Source organism: Artibeus jamaicensis, unplaced genomic scaffold (genome assembly GCF_021234435.1).
Source record: "Artibeus jamaicensis isolate MK-2021 breed Jamaican fruit bat unplaced genomic scaffold, CSHL_Jam_final contig_797, whole genome shotgun sequence".
In the NCBI taxonomy this organism is placed as follows: Eukaryota; Metazoa; Chordata; class Mammalia; order Chiroptera; family Phyllostomidae; genus Artibeus; species Artibeus jamaicensis.
Genome location: NW_026521977.1, coordinates 28,854,068 through 28,871,380, shown reverse-complemented (window position 1 = coordinate 28,871,380; position 17,313 = coordinate 28,854,068). Strand labels below are relative to the sequence as shown.

The window sequence follows — 17,313 nt, the reverse complement described above, 5'->3', positions numbered from 1 at the left end:
TATATTCTAAATCCTTTTTTCTGTCATTTCGACAATCTCCACAGCTTCTTCTCCTGAGTAGATTCCATCTCAAGAAACCATTTTCTTCACTGGTCCATAAGAAGCAGCTCTTCATTTGTTAATGAAGAGTTTATCACGAGACTGCAGCAATTCAGTCACATCTTCAGGCTCCGCTTCTAATTCTAGTTCTCTTGCTGTTTCCACCAGAGCTGCCGTTACTTCCTACACTGAGGTCTTGAACCCTTCAAAGTCTTCCATGAAGGTAAAATCAACTTCTTCCAAACTCCTGTTGATGTTGATACTTTGACCTCTTCCCATGAACCCAGAATGCTCTTAATGGCACCTAGAATGATAAATCCTTTCCAGAAGGTTTTCAATTCATTCTGCCCAGACCCACCAGAGGAATCACTGTCTATGACAATCTTAAATAACACTGCTTGGAAGTCAAAATTACCATATTTTTTGGACCATAAGATGCACCTAGGTTTTAGAGGAGGAAAATAGAAAAAAAAATTTGAAGCAAAAATGTGGTAAAGTATTTAATAACATAAATAACATAATATTTCACCACTGTAAATGTAAACAGAATTCAACAGCAGCATTAACAACCATTATTCCTTCCAAATTTGGGGGTAAAGAGGAGGGGAAAAAGTGCATCTTATAGTCTGAAAAATACGGTACTTCTTGACCCATGACCTGGGGAATGAATGTTATGTTAGTAGGCATGAAAACAACATTAATCTTGTACTTTTCCATCATAGCTCTTGGGTGACCAGGTGCATTGTCAATGAGCAGTAGTATTTTGAAAGGCATCTGTCAAAAATAATCTCAACAGTGGGCTTAAAATATTCAGTAAACCGTGTTGTAAACAGGTAAGCTGTCATCCAGGTTTTGTCGTTCTACTCAGAGCGCAGGAGAAGTATAGTTAGCATAATTCTAAGGGCCCAAGGATTTTCAGAATGGCAAATGAGCACTGGCTAAACTTTATGTCCCCAGCTGCATTAGCCCCTAACAGGAGAGTCAGCCTGTCCTTCGGAGCTTTGAATCAGGCACTGACTTCTCCCCTCTGGCTGTGAAAGTCCTAGACGGTGTCTTCTTCCAGGAGGAAGCTGTTTCATCTGCACTGAAAACCTGTTGTTTAGTGTAGCCACCTTCATCAGGAAGCTCAGCTAAAGCTTCTGGAGAACTTGCTTCTTTCCTTAAACCTCACGAACTAACCTCTTCGAACTTTTCTGAAGCTTCCTCACCTCTCAGCTTTTGTCAAATTAAAATGAGTTCGAGTCTTGCTCTGGGTGAGGCTTTCTTTGGCTTAAGGAAATTTTGTGACTGGTTTGATCTTCTATCCAGACCACGAAAACTTTCTCCACGTCAGCAATAAGGCTGTTTTGCTTTATATCATTCATGTATTCATTATAGTAGCACTTTTCACTTTTTTAAAGAACTTTTCCTTCACATCCACAACTTGGCTGTTTGCTGTAAGAGGCCTAGTTTGTGGCCTATCTTGGCTTTCAACATGCCTTCCTCACTAAGCTTAATCATGTCTATTCTAGTTTTTGATTTAAGGTGAGAGATGTACAACTCTTCCTTTTCCTTTAATACTCAGAGGCTACTGTATGGTTATTCACTGGGCAAATTTCAACACAGTTGTGTCCCAGGGAACAGGGAGGTCCACGTGGAGGGAGAGAGACGGGGGAATGGCGGGTTGGTGGAGCAGCCAGACCACACACAACATTTACAGCAGTAACGTCCAAGATCACTGATCACAGATCACCATAACAGGTATAACGACAATGGAAAAGTCTGACATACTGTGAGAATCACCGAAGTGTGCCACAGACACACAAAGGGAGCGCGCGCTGTTGGGAACACGGTGTCAGCAGACGCGCTCAACCCACTGTTGTCGCCAGCCGTCCGTTTGTAAAAACACAGTGTCTGTGAAGCGCAGTAAAATGAGGTGTGTCTGACAGAGCATTTTCCTAAAAATTCTGTTATAACACTTTTCAAAAAAAAGTCTTTTTTTTTTGCTATATTTCCATTTGTTAGCTTAGCTCAGGTTTTGTGTTAAAAGTTAACTGAGTGCATAGTCCAACTATTTTGATTAAAAATGTGAATGACAGTGAAACCACACATAGAAATTAGGAGGTACTAACTATTCCTGTCAAGTCTTTCTGGTTCTGGAATGATCTTGAAAACCTTCTTTTAGTATCAATAATACAAGGTATCCTTCCTTCACGGGGCTTTATCGCCTGCATGTCTCTCCGGTCTCCAACTTCAACCCACTTCCTCACGAGCTGCTGCCAACACTTGCCTCTTCTTTTCTCAGAATATCCTCTGGGTTGTGCGTGTGCGTGTTTGCGTTTGCATCTTTACTTCACCACCCCCAACTCTGCAGACCCCAAGGCCCCCCACAGAAACCACGAAGGATCATTTGGCTTCTGTATGGATGCGCAGAAAGTGAGTATTACGTTTTTGGGCGAATCCCAAACAGACTTCTCTTCAAATGCCAGTTCCTTTCCTAATGGTTTTATTCTTCCCTAATGGTTTGTTTATACACGGTTCAGCTTTCTCTAAAAAGTCCTGTTGCACAGAGGGCTGAGTTGGCTTCAGGAGCCCAGGGGACCTACCTGGCTGCTTTCTGAGTCAGCTCCAGAGGGAAATCCGGGCACAATAATTGCAGCAAACAGTGATACTCTTTCATGGTCAGCAAGTCTGCAGTGGAGATAGAGAGAAACACATTAGGTCTCTGCACAGGAACTTACTGGTCTTTAGGGTCGTTCCATGGGTTTCAGACCTGGTCTCAGTAGAGCTGCTCTTTTAAAGGTAAGAGTTAAGGGTGTGGTAGCCACTAACCTCCAGGGCAGGCGTTTTCAGATCAATATTTATACAAAGCTTTTCCTGGGTGGGAGGCACCCAGCCCCAACATTTTAGCCAAAGGAGCTTCACTGGTTTGAAAAATGGCAGGGAGAAGAGGGAACGAGGGGTGCCTTCATCAGCCTTCACAGGTTACTTTTCCCTGTGTATAAAAATCGTCAGGAAGGAGTCATTTCAAAGCTGGTTAAATCTGCTAAAATTCTCTGGCACAGTAACATTCACCACAACACGCCCAGAGACCATCCACAGACTATCTGGAAGCGGTACTAGGGCAAACTCAGCCTTGCAATGTATGGAGGAGAAGAATGCAGGGTAGCAACCCACAGCCCTTATTACTCTATCATTCAGTATTATGCAGACTGGCTTCTTTTTGATGCCCGCACACAAATCTGGTCGTCACATTATACGGTCAGCCAAGTTGGTGGTCCGAGGCACACAGTCAAGGCAAATAAAAAATCCCTGATATGCAAAGGCAGTGCTTTGGGAGAGGTGAGCCAAGGAGAGGCTCTGTGGCCCAGCAGAAGACCCAGAGGGGCAACTCTGAGGAAGGGTTGTAGGACCCCAAGGAGAGGAAGTACACTCATGCTTAAAAGTTGTTTTTGGGACTGCATGTGCTAAACCAAAAGATTTTGACCAACCACGCAGCAGCAATTCTCACATAGTGTTCCACAGGCTACGGCGTTTCAGATATGGAAAGACAAGCTAACGGTAAAGCGAGGGCAAGCCACCTGGAAGCCATCCTCACTGGGAGAGTGAGTGCGAGAAGGGAGTCCAAAGGGCACGGCCACATTTGGGGAATGGAGATGATCATAGGCACTTGGTTTCTTTGGACCTAAGTTAGCCCAAGCCACAGGAATTCAGATCTCCTGCCCCTGCTAGTTCGGTTGATGCTTTTCCAAGACAAAAACCCCAAATCCCCAGGGACAGGCCCGGGTTCCTACTACTTTTTCATCAAAGCTCAATTCAAGGTGGGGGCACAGAGTTAAACTAACCACACTGCCAAAGTCAGGGACACCAAGGAACAGGATCAGCGTCAATGTAGGTCAAAGGATCAGGATGGCTTTTGTGGCCTTCGTCTTGGCCACAGCAGGGTGTGTGCTTTCCTCCCCTCGAGAGCCTGACCCGGACATGCCCTGATGGGGGGTGTTATCCTTCAACAGAAGGAGTAATGGACGCTCGCGTTCTCAAAGATTTAGGGCGAGGGACAGGAATGGCAAAGGGAAGGGAGAAAAGCACTGAATCTAACGTGTTCCCACTGTAATCTCACTCCAGAACTCCCTATATACGTGTAGAGAGAAGTGATTTCTTACAGGAATGAAATAAAGGGAAGTTCTACCTTTGAATCATTAGTGCTTTTCCAAACTAAACTTTGGTGGATACACCTGATACTGTTCTTGGAGGTGGGGGTCAAAGTGTCTCAGAGGAACTGTTTTCCCTGGAATTAACTATGAAATACCCTTGGGAAGATAAACAGGGGGAGGGGGAAGAGGGGGGAGGGGGAGAGGGGGAGGGGAGGGGAGAAGAGGAGAGAGGGGGAGAGAGTTAATTAGTTATGTAATGCCCAAATGTAATCAAGAAGGAAAATGCAGGGAATCAGTCTCCTGGTTCCAGACCCTTTGGTTCTTGACTGTATTCTAACTCATGTACTTCAACACTTGCTTCCCAAAGACAGAAGAATGATTTATAAAAATAACTCTACTTCTCTGAGGTAGTCACAGTCTCTGGGAAATAGTAAATACTTCAGAAAAACAGGGTACCTCCTGCCCACCACATCTGGAACTTGACTCTCCCAAAGGCAAAGCAAGGAAGATAATCAGATAAAGAGATGAAAGCTAGCCCGGCAGACAAACAACTTGTACCACCCTAATTGTGCGTCTATTAAAGTAGTGGTTAGTAATACTAAGGCTAGGCAATCTCCATGAAGAGGCATCTGTCACTTGGAAACACTCCCTGGTTGCACAGTGGGTCTGTGGGAGAATGGTGAGGGGAAATGGTGACTGGTCTTTGCCCCAAAGTCAGTCAGAACAATGACGAGCAAATGAGAGCTATCTCCTTGCTGTCCCATGGGCTAGGGTTCAAATCTTGGCTTTGCAATTTACCAGGTATGCAAAACTCTCTAAATCTCAGTTTCTCGTGTATAAAGTAAAAACGATGATGCCTACCTTTCATGGTTGAAATCAAGGTGAAAAGAGATGACGTCTACAGAGTGCTTAGCAGAATGTCTAGAAGACAGTAACCCCAAACGAGAGTTATTTTGTTGTTTTTAAATCCTGGGAGCAAAGACAGTAGAGGAGCGGAGGCAGGCGGTCCTTGCCGAGTTTAAATGCTTAAACACATGGGAGCGTTTTGCCTTGATCGTTCTCTGTCCTGCTGCCCGAGCCAAACCTGGTTTTGCATTCTCTCTGCAGTGTTCATTCGTATGATATTATCATGTGCCTCCTGAGTTCCAGGCACAGTGTGACAGAAATGAGCACGCCAGCAGTCACACCCGGGCATTAGTTAATCCTAAATGCTCCTGTCTACGTTGGGCCCCTCGGTGTTTAGAACTCTCCAAGATCTTAAAGGCCCTTCCAGGAAGCCCTCTGAGCTTCAGGACACAGTTTTGAGGCTAAAGAGTCTCTGAAGTCTTTGCTCAGGCCTTGAGTTAGCTCACTGAACCTTCACAACAACCTTATGAAGTAGACTCCATGATCCTCAGTCCCATCTCACAGAGAAGGACATGGGGGCTTAGAGAGACGAAATAATCTGGTGAGAAGGGGCCAGAGCCTGGGGGACAGACTGGGAGGGAAGAAAGGTGAGTTTAATAATGGCAGTACTAACAGCTGACAATCTTTGAGCACATGCTGTGAACCAGGCCCTGTTCTTCCAAGGGTTTTACCAGTGTCAACGCATCTCTTCACCATTGTTATCCCCATTGCACATTCATTCACAGGCTCAGATGGTGCATGTTTAAGAGGCAGAACTGGAATTCAGACTCAGGCATCTGGCTCCAAGGTTTACCCAACTAACATTTTCAGCACCTTGATCTTATCAACCATTACTGTGTGAAGAAGGCTTAAGAGCTTGCTCTCCCCTCCAAACAAACTGCAGATACTAAATAGCTCCAGGTGAAGTGGGATTTTTTCCCATGCGAGAAATTGAGTCTGAGAGGTTTTAATTACTGTCAACAGGAAAGACTGGGGCTCCAGCACCAGGCCTCTGCTGGGCCAGAGGCCACAGGAGGGCTGGGGGTGGGCAGAGCACACCTGTGCTGGTGGCCACTCCATCATTGCTCATCTCAACTGCTCGGTACCCGGCAGGTGCAGAAAGGTAGGTGGTGTGTCCCAACAGATGCCTTCTCTAAAGGAATCCCCACAATTAGGAAAGTTTCAGCCAGTAAGTCCTGAAAGTTCAAAGACATAACAAGTCTTTGGTATAAGATCAAAATCAGAACACTCTCCACAAATTGGTACTCCTCTTTTTGTGGGTGGTCAGAGCTGTTACACTTTCTTATTCTAAATCTTGTAATTGTCCCATGGACCCTGTCCCTGGCTGTAGACCAGAGGGTTTTGCACCTTTGATCCTATCATCTCTAGACGCAGCACAGCGTAGTGTTGTGGCGAATAGCATGGACTTTTGAATTAGAACGTCTGGGTCCAAATCTGAGCTTTGCCACTGACTGCAAATTACTTGACTTTAAAGCACTTGATGCCTCAGTTTCCCCTTCTATACAATGGGGACAGTGAGAGAACCAATATCACGCAGTTGCTGTGAGTTAATGTAAAGTACTTTGAACAGTGGCCCATCATAAGTGCTCTGTTAGTATTTGCTCATTTTAGAAATAAAGAAACTAGGGTTGGTTTAGCAGGAAACACAGTGAGAGAAAGGAGGACTGAGATTCGGACCTAAGCCTGCCCAGCCCCCAGCGCCCTGTGAGTTCTGCTCTGGTGGGTGGGATCCAGCTGGTTAGTGAAGGCCTTGACTTTTTTTTTTATTAAATCATGTAATCTTTATTTTATTTTTACTTTTTAAGTTTTTATCCTCGCCTGAGGACACTTACATTTTTAGAGACAGAGAGGAAGGGAGACAGGGAAACATCTAAGCACGAGAGAAGAGTCAGTTGGTTGCTTCCAGTATGTGCCCAGACTAGAGACTGACGCCCGGTAACCTCGGTATGTTCCCCAGCCGGGAACTGAACCTGCAATCTTGTGGTTACAGGACAACGCTCCAACCAACGGAGCCACACTGGCCAGGGCAAGGCCTTGGCTTTGCGCCAGGCGACTGACGGAATTTACATCGCAGTGAAACATACGGACACCCTGTAGGCTGCCTCATCACCCAGGGCAGAGCAGTCGGGCGGGGCAGTTGTTTGAGCTCAGAGCCCACGCTCTGCGATTGGGGGGCCCAGCTCCACTGCTCACCGGCAGTGTGACTCGTACAGGTTACACAACTTCTCTGAACCCCGGTTTCCACACTTAAAAGTGTGAATAACCACAGTACCCACCGAATAGATTGTTGTAAAAATCAAATGTCATCACTTATACATGACGCTGCTGGAAAATTAGCAAAGTGCTCAATAAAATGGCAGTATTATTATATACTTATCATCCAATTAAAATCTGAAGTCCTAAAACTGAGAAATCTTTGGACTTAACTGAAGCCCTTACCACAACGCCTGGCACATACCAGCAAGTATCTGTTGAAGGAATGAACGGATGGAAACACACTTTGCATAGTGACTCAGATGACAGTTCACAGGGGCAGAGTTCTGGTCACTGTGTGAACACACAGAGGTGGGGATTCTCCAGGCATAGGAGGCAAGCCTATCAGCTTAGAGGGGCGTGAGGAGACCCAGGAGCCGGAAGTGTTGAAAATGGAAAAGGCCCTGTTTGGTAGGCACCGTAACGCAGGGAACTACTTCCCTGGGCTTTGCCGACTCTGAGCACCTTCTCATCACGTGCTTGACTCAACTGACTGGAGTATTCATTTTCATAGGTAGCATCAATTCTACCTCGAAAATCAGAGGAAGCCTGGGGGTTACTTACTTCCCAGGAATTCGGTTCATCACTGTTAACAACTCTAGCATGAATACTGTGGTTTCTAACATAAGCAGTCCCCAACTCAAAATATTCTTCCATTGGTTATCTATAATCCTAGAGAGTGACAGATGTGGTTATTTTGGCTAAGAAAATTAATCTAGTCAGAAATTATAGATGTCCAATATTTTCAAGGGCTAACTTGCTCTCCCTTCTTGTCTTGGGAAAGAAGCACGAAGATCTTCTCTTGTCTTTTCTACGTCTTCTTGCTGTGGAAGCTCCCGCCTCTGAAGCTCTGGGGGGGCAGCTTAGTCATCCCGACAAACCCCTCGCAGACCACCATGCGTGTCCACAACGTTTGCTCAGAGGGACTGTGGCGCTGTGTGGTTGTGGGCTCAGATGCCTCTGCTCTTCCTGGGAAATGGTGCATTTTCCAGGGTCAAAGCTGTGTCATTAAAGGAGATCGACAGGGGGGCTCGGGGGACTGGCAGATGGAAGGAATTGGGGCCATATCTTTGTCCCCTACTTAGGAAAAGCCTTTCCCCGAGCCTGAATCAAAGGTTTTTAGCTCCAAAAGTATGGGGAGGCAACGGGGTTTAGTCTGAATTCGTTTGTGTGAGTGTCTACATGTTGATGGAGGGGTGAGCTCGAGCTGGGACAAGAACCGGGGATAATGAAATGCTACCAAGCCACGGGAACCCCAGAGGACTAAACAACTTCTAGTTGGTTGGCTGCATGATCTCAATGGGAATGACCACAAAGGCCAGAGAACACCACAGCCCATGAGTAGACTCCAATTTTCAGCTGCAGTTGTTTTCATGTCCTTTCATGCAGGGTTGTGAAGGCTCATTCTAAATGACACTCGCCCTCAGCCAGGCTGCTGTGCCAAGAGATGCTCGGAAGGACACGGACAGTTCGGGGCACGACCATACCACCCCTTCCGATCCCCAGGGCACTGAGGCTTTCGAACCAGTCCACAGCTGAGTAAATACTCCTCAGTGCTGCTCGGCAAGAATGGGGAAGATAATGAGAGAGAGCGTGGGCAGGGGGAGGAAGCTGACGGCCTTGCTGCCCGTGCGGCACTCGGTATGACAGAGCGCAGGAAGACTCTGACCTCCCAGGGCCGTGTCCCCGTCAAGCGAAGCCCCAGAAGAACAGCAGGCTGTGTTCTTCAATTTTATCTTCTTCGGCAGCACTGTTGCTCTACGTTAAATGGAGGGAAATAGTAATTAGTTTCCTGAAAGGGAAATCGTTTTACAAAAGAAATGAGAAGCAATGGCTTCCAACGACACCTGTGGGGTAGAGTACTTGGGCTGTCATTAACACGACCCTTTGCCAGCTCATTACTCTCCAGACCATGGTTAGCGTGTTCGAGTTGGGGCAGAAAGCCAGGCTCCTTAGTGTTATATTTTATTATGACTGAGCCCAACATCAGGTGGCTGTTTCTATTTGACTGGTATATACGTTCTATGTAAAGTATTAGATCGGACATAAATAGTAACAATTTCATGGCAATTTTTAGGATGAACAAAAGCAACTTCCCAGGAACTATTTGTATTACACGAACAGTAAAGAAGTGTGAGCGCGTTTCTAAGCTGGGATCGTGCGGCGCATCCTGGCAGGCCGACCGGGTGCGCAGGCTCCCCATGGTCCTCGGCCGTGACTGTGGGACTGAACTAGAGGCCTGGTCTCATAGGATAAGAACCCCCATACTGTGTCAGCCCTTGGGGTACTGCGTTTTCTTTTGTCCGTCGTGACGGGGCGGTTGAGAGTTGGAGGACCCAGACAAGGCTTGGTTCTGGGGAAGGTCACTGCCTTAGACAGCTTTGGTGACATGAAACACACCAGGCTGGCACATGCCCAGGGTGGGCAGCCATATGGCAGTATGAAAGGAGGCACCAGTGCCAGTAGCAACAGGGCTAGTTACTCTGGCACAGGCACAGTCTCCTGACCATTTATTGAGGAAATGGCAGGCAGCTTTAGACATCAAAGTGTGCAGCAGGATCTTGGCACCAGAAGCTCCCGAGGGGCCCAGCAGCCCATCAGGAGAAGTTATTTCAAGCCTAGCATGTGCACTACCATTCACTCCAATCCAGAGACCAACCAGCCCAGCTCTACCAGGTGTTGCTGCCTCAGTTTTCTGTTCAGAAATAAGAGGACAGGGTGTGCCCCTTGAAACAGAGACCTCGCAGCCAGGATTTAATTCTCATCCAGGAAGAAGCAGGTGCTGCGGCCAACCACTGTGACCCTCTCCTGTTCTTGATTGAACAGAAATGGTTCAACAGGCACAAGAGCTAGAGTGGAGAATGAACGCAGCGCCTCCTCACGGTAACTAAAGGTGAGGGGAAACGGTCTGCCCTCTCAGTGGCGGTGCGTCTGGAATGCGTCACTCAGCCTTAGAAAGGGAGGCGGTGCCTTATATGGGTCTCTATGGCCAAAGTGAGGGCTTTTGCCTTGTTTTAGAGGGGGACACTCTGTTCTACCACAAAGACACATGACATAGAGAAAAAACTTGGTCTGAGTTCTGCAAAGAACTAATTACATTTTTCTGGGTTTCCATTTTCTCACCTGTAAAATAAGGAAACTGTGGTATGTGAGGGTTGAAAACAATTTTTAACAGATAGACTTTTTTCCTCCCAGAGGAACCTTATAAGGAACCTCAATGTGTAAAAACATAGATAAACAGTCTTTCTTGCCCAACGTTATCCTCAATACCTGTCACCCAGGCTAAAGGTGCAAGGAATAAGGTGGTGGGAACTGCAGACCTGAGGCACTGCTTTAAAACTCCAGGGCCCTGCCCTGACTGGTGTGGCTCAGTGGATTGAGTGCCGGCCTGTGAACGAAAGGGTCTCTGGTTCAATTCCCAGTCAGGGCTCATGCCTGGGTTGCAGGCCAGGTCCCCAGTGGGGAGCAGGTGAGAGGCAACCACACATTGATGTTTCTCTCCCTCTCTCTCTCCCTCCCTTCCCCTGTCTCTAAAAGTAAAGAAAGAACGTCTTTAGAACCCCAGGGCCCTGTAGAGGACAGTTACGAATGCCCAGGTCTAACCTCCAAGTCGGTCTGACAGCACATGGCTCAAGAGCGCAGGCCCCGAATCAGCCAACCAGGGTCCAGATCTCGGTTCTTCAGCCAACTAGTCATGAGACATTGAGTAGGCCAATTAGAAATAAGTGAATAATAATATTATTATTAAGATTTTATTTATTTTTTTTGAGGAGAAGAGAGGGAGAAAGAGGGAGAGAAAAATAAATGTGTGGTTGCCTCATGCATGGCTCCCACTGGGGACCTGGCCTGCAACCCAGGCATGTGCCCTGATTGGGGATCGAACTGGCAACCCTCTGGTTCCCAGCCCGCACTCAATCCACTGAGCCACACCAGCCAGACATATTGTTATTATTGCTATTACAACAATATAACAACGATACTAACACTAACTGTGAAGAGTTCTTGAGAGGATTAAAAGAGATGACTACAAAAGAGAGAGAGAAAATGGAAAGTGCTGGCATATGACACAGGGAAGTGCTCGGTGAACAGTACCTGCTCTCGTTATCAGCCTTCTTCATCTGAGGCACACAGGTGGGACGGCACCTGCCTGACGGAAGGCACAGTTCACGGCGATCTCCAGCTCAGGGCAGTGGGTGGCTAAACCACTTTTATTCCTTATCTCATGATTATTTTATCTTGCCCTTTGTTCTCCCTTGAAGAATGAATAAACAGGCTTCCTTCCTGAAGGCAGGTGCACACCACTTTTCCTGATCGTCAATGAGCTGCCAATCCTCCATCATCTCACTGGAGTGCTAATGAGCCCTGGCTGGTGTGGCTCGGTGGACGGAGTGCCAGCCTGTGAGCCAAAGGTCGGCGGGTGGATAGGGCCCATGCCTGGGTTGCACGGGCCAGGTCCCCGGTTGTTGGGTGTGCTAGTCAATGCATCGCTCGAACATCAAGGCTTCTCTGCCTCTCTTCCTCCCTGCCTTCCCCTCTTTCTAAAAATAAATAAATAATATCTTTGAAAAAAAAGTGCTGATGAGTCATATTGGTAGAAAGACTATATAATTGTGCAACCCATTATCAAATGCATTATCACTTTTGATCTCCTTAAGAACTTTGTGGGGTAGGGAGAGGCTATTGGTATTATTTCTATTTTCATAGGCAAGGAAAATGAGCCTCAGTAAGGGACAAAGTCACCGAGTAAATGGGAGAGCCACGATCAAATCAAGCCTTCTCTTTCCAGGACAAGGCCTCTCTCTTCCCAGTACGCTGCCTCCCTACGTCCTTTTCTTTCCCTGGGCCCCTGGGAACTCAGCCGCTTTTATTTCTTCTATGGATGAAAAACATCTAGCATATTCCATAATGAGAATGCAGTAGATGTCAGCTATAACTGCTATTATTATTATCACTGTTAATATTTAAATCTGCCCCCAGCTGTTCCATCTCTGTCACCCTTCTAAGCTGGTTCCAGGAGCAGATGTAGTCAATCTGGTTCCCGGCTTCCTTGCTGTGGGCAAACCAGTCAGACCTTTTCTAGTTTAGATGACTTGCTGCTAATCTCTGTAGAGAAGGGGTAACAAAAATAAACAGTTTTAAGCCACTGTAAACCTGTACCTAAAATTTAACAGGACTAGATACAGATTAGCAGGAGAAAAGTGTATTTAGTATACTTAAAAAATACTTCCTAAAAAGGAAAATAGAAGGAAAAGTAAAACAAAAAAATACTTCCAATTCCTTTTTTCCTTTTCAGTGTAAAGTCAGGCTGATCGTTGGAATGGAATTTTATAAGCTATCAAGAAAATTGTCTGATGAGGACCTGTCTGAGAAAGCAAGCCATAGAAAACAAAACCCAATAAAAGTTATTATTTCTCTGGGCTTTCCACTGTCCAAAGTAGCCACAGAATAAATAAGAAATGGAACAGATTATGCATTTGATTTGCTTAAAATGCATTTTCCTTCTTTTCTAAATAAATATGAAAAGAAGCAGTGGCTAACGGAGTTACTCACTGAGGGTGAGTTGAACCAGGGCAGACTAAAAATAAAAAACCAATCTCCCTGGTTCTCGGCGATTGTGCGAGCAGGGGAAGGCTGCTGCCAGCACGTGGGCGTGTTTCTAAAGACCACAGCCTGTTCCCTCGTCAGAGTCCACTAACTTCCACCAATGATGATGGATTTATGGCTACCCATCTACTAAAAAAAATAGACTTTGGAAACAAAAACAGCAGGAGCCAGAAGAGAGGGTTGGATATGGATAAACACATACATCTCTCCAGACGAACCCACCTTTGTCTTTCCTGCTGCGCTGGGTCCTTCGTGGGCGTATTAAATGTACTGTGTCCATAGCTACACGTATATGTGTGGGTGAGAGAGAGGCAGCCAGGGACAGGAGAGGGCCTGACTGTTTGGGGACTGGATGTGAGAGGAAACTGCTGTCAGCAGTTACTGTTCCTTAAAGCCATCGGCTGTGTTTTTCAAAGTATGGTTTTCCTGGTAAAAGACTCTTTGCCTGTAACGCGAGTAAATCACTCATCTTATTTTAATAAAAATGTGAACCAAATGAGAGGGGCTCTCCATGCTGGGAAATGACACAATGGTCAGGCTTTCTGAGCCCCGATCCTTATCTCTCAGCGGTGCTGGCAGGCACACAAAAAGAAAGGAAAGAGGTGAAAAATGCTTCAGTGGCCCCAAAGGATGAACCCACCCGACTTCTTTTACGCCCCAGTGTTCTAAAAGACAAAGCCTGGTCTTGCTCACTGGAATCTGGGGAGGGCCCCGGTTTCTTCATTGATGGGTGGCCTTCAACTGGGCACCAACTCTTTAAGCCTCGGTTTCTTCCTCTGTCATGCCTCACATGTAAATAATCAGGGTCAATTAGCTAAGGTTGAATTTCTTTTAAAGTACATTAAATTGTACACCCTTTTGACCTGTTGAATTTTGTCACATTCATGTATAACCTATTTTAAAAATAGGGGGAAAAAAACCCAAAGTAGGAGCACTGGAAAGACATCAAAAGGTCTGAAAAAAGCAAGACCATTCAGAACTATTTAAAAATGGGTAAAGTTTTTGTCTCTATCATCCTCAGGGTTCTATCTGGGTCTAACATTCTAGGATTCTTTCACTGTCATTCTCTGTGGTCGAGGCAGTAACATAAAGAACAGGTAGGGCACAATTTGCATCCAGGTGGCACCCAATTTGGTAGAAGAGTGGGGATGCTATGAAACCCATGTTAGTTAGTGTTTATAGTATAGTAAAAAGAGTAGCTAAGAACATGAGATTTGGAATTAAGACAAGGTTCTAAATGTCTGTTATTTCCTGGCTACCTGGCCTGGGTACAGTTCTTCTCAGTTTCCTCACCTATAAAAAGTGTTAGTACTTCTTTCTTCTCAGAATCTACACAAGGGCGGCCCCCACTATTGGCATAAATACACCTTCTGCTCTTTGCCCCCTGCTCAGACCATCCCAGCCACACTGGCTGTGCTATTCCTTGAATATGTCAAGTCAAGCACCCTCTCACCTCAGGCTGTTCCGCCTGCTGTCCCCTCTGCCCCTAGATGTCTGTGCAGCTCTGAACGCCTTCAGGTCTCTGCTCAAATACCTTGTACTTTAAAACAGACACTCCAGCCCTGCTCCCTGACTCATTCTTCTGCTTCATTTTTCTCTATAGTATTTACCACTGTGTGGTATATTTGTATATTTTTAGTTGTATTAGAATGTAAGCTCCAAGAGGGCAAAGATTTTCACTCTTTTATTCACTGTTCTTCACAAATAATTGTTACAGGAGCAAGAGTACAGTGATGATGAGGTGAGATAATCTCGTGAGGCTCTAAGCCAGGGGCGTCCGACTCATTTTCACTGGGGGCGATATCAGCCTTGAAGATGCCTTCAAAGGGCCAAATATAATTTCAACTCCTTAAGAGTTAAGGAGTAGTTACATTTATACAGTCCTAAAGTTATTTTGGCCCTTTGCAGGCAACTGAGAGGCTGATGTGGCCCCTGGTGGAGGAGATGAGTCTGACACCCCTTAGAGTCTAAATACTCATTGCTGGAGACTCAAATCCTGCTTGGCTTAAATTGTCTTTTTAAATTTTTGAATGAAAACCTTAAAAAAATAAAGACATTTCCCACCACACAGTCTGTATTTCAGATACCTCTTTAAAGAAATCAGAAGGCCTGGCCGTCCTGGGCCAGCTCTCCTACAAGGCTGCATCCTCTGCAGCTGAAGGCGGGGCTGTCCTTAGGCTGCCACCTCCCTGCTGCATCCCACTAGCGTTGGAGCCGCTTTCTCACATCACCCGTCTGGTTGCTGCTGCAGGCACCTGAATTCTCGACCTCAGATGTCGAGGTTCCCTCTGTAAGCATTTACAATAAAGATTGGATTCATCTGCCTAAATGAGTGTAAGATGAAAAGAAATAACCAGACGAGTTTATGACATTAAAGGAAAGAGAAAAAAACCCAAAACCTGCTATATAAAGTATGATTCCATATTTGCTTTTTAAGAAAAAATAAATAAATTTGCACAGGAAAAAGAATGGAATATACCAAAGTGTTAATAATGGTGGTTAACTCTGGATTTGTGGATAATGGGTGGTTTGTGGTTTTTTTGCAATTAGAATAATAAAATTTCATAAAAAGCCACCCAGATTTATGGTATGAAAATTATATCTCAATAAAGCTGTTAAGAAGAAGGAAAGAAAGAAAGAAAAGAAACCCGCCCCTCAAAGAAACTGTCAGCTCTGAACCTTCCTCCAGAAACCAACTTCCATGTCCCTCATTCTCAGTGGCTCTAACTTCCCCTCTGCACCACCTCGGACACGGGACGAAGAGAGGGTGCAAAACTGATAACCATCTTTTATAATCCTTTATATGCTTCTGGATCTTATTATGGTGCCCCTTGACCCCTGCTCCAGTGAGCTCACAGCTCAGGCTCACGGGGGCACATAATAAGGTTACACATCTCTTCCAATGACGGCAGGGGTGGGAGGAAAACCACCTACAAGTCAGGGCTAAAGCTGATTACTTACAATGCCAATCAGAGTTCACTTGTTTCATCTTTAATCTTTAATTGTATTTATTGATGGTTGTTCTTCCTTTCCGCAGACTAAGGCCATTTTCTGTCCTCCTTGGGACAGTGTGGCTGAGCTGAAGGGAAGGCTCAGGAGATGTGGAACCCTGCCTTGGCTCTGTCGGACTACCTCACTTGAGCAAGCTGTTTATGCTTTCTTTCGTTTTTTCCCCCAAGATTTTATTTATCTTTAGGGAGAGGGAAGGGAGGGAAAAAGAGAGGGAGAGAAACATTGATGTGCGAGGGAAACATCAATCAGCTGCCTCTCACATGCCCAGCTAAGAACCTGGCCTGCAACCCAGGTATGTGCCCTGACTGGGAATCAAACCAGTGACCTTTTGGTTTGTGGGACGATGCTCGAGCCCTGAACCACACCAGCCAGGACCCAGCTATTCACTCTTCAGGCCTTTGTTTCTTCATCTGTAAAGTGAGGATAATAATCATCTACTTGAGAACAGAAGTTCAGATCTACTGGTTTGTGACTCCCCAGGCCCTTTGAAGTTGTGGGGCCAAAACACGGACTAACTTCCAGTGCTAAGAACAATGAAGGTGACTTTTCCAGGTGTCTGTACCTGCACAATAATACTTAATGTGTTTAAACTAAACAGATAGGCAAGCTCAAATGTAGGCAAAACAGATGTCACTAAGTTCACAAACTAAAGCTTATGTGGTTAACTTCAGGCTTCTGAGAAAAGCTCTGATTATACTCGCAGCTTTGATAAACTTGGCTATCTAGTTTTTAAGCCCAAGACAGGCTAGACCAAGTAAACTGCGAGAGGAAAAGGAACTAAGAAGGCAAATGCAAGGGCAGCAATGAGAAATTGGGCATGAACCGTACGATAGAAACAGGGAAGTGGGAGAAATATTTAAAACACAATCGAGGTGCATTCAGGGTGCAGTATAACAGGCTCTGAAGACAACAGAGTTCTTCAGCAAAAAATGTATGTTTATAAAGCTGATACTTAGATTCCAATATGAGTTACACTTAAGAATATAGGGAAGGGTATTATATTTAAGTATATTTTCAAAATATTTCCATGCAAATTATATTAAAAGCAACACAAAAAATGGCACCCACACTTTAACTATAAAATAGTAGGCTGTGAAACTGTAAAACTCTTCTTCTGAGTTTTTCTCTCTCTCAACTACTTGCTTATTTTTCTTACTCGCAGCCTCCTGGCGCTGGTTATCTGTTTTTAAGCTACCCTCCTGAGTAGGGAGCTGACACCCATTACCTGAGTGCTATACACCCATTACCTCATTTAATCCCTGATAATAGTCCCACTGGGTAAATATCAGTCTCATTTTACTGGCAGACACAGGGAGGGCAAGCCTTTTTCCCAGTTGCATAACTAGCAGGTAGCACATTTAGGCTT

The 17,313-nt window shown here is 45.5% G+C and overlaps 1 protein-coding gene across 3 annotated transcripts in view; it reads right to left on the bottom strand.

The window, feature by feature from the left end:
* The window catches only part of CSTPP1 (centriolar satellite-associated tubulin polyglutamylase complex regulator 1), a 163,409-nt gene that overhangs the window by 23,376 nt on the left and 122,720 nt on the right, over positions 1–17,313 (bottom strand). For 2 of the 3 annotated variants that reach the window (XM_037166174.2, XM_037166173.2), the window contains exon 4: positions 2,625–2,709. In XM_037166174.2, the coding sequence (XP_037022069.1) occupies positions 2,625–2,709 (85 nt within the window). Of the gene's footprint in view, positions 1–2,624; positions 2,710–9,000; positions 9,090–17,313 lie in introns of all 3 variants that reach the window. The other variant, XM_037166175.2, reaches the window with a different exon arrangement.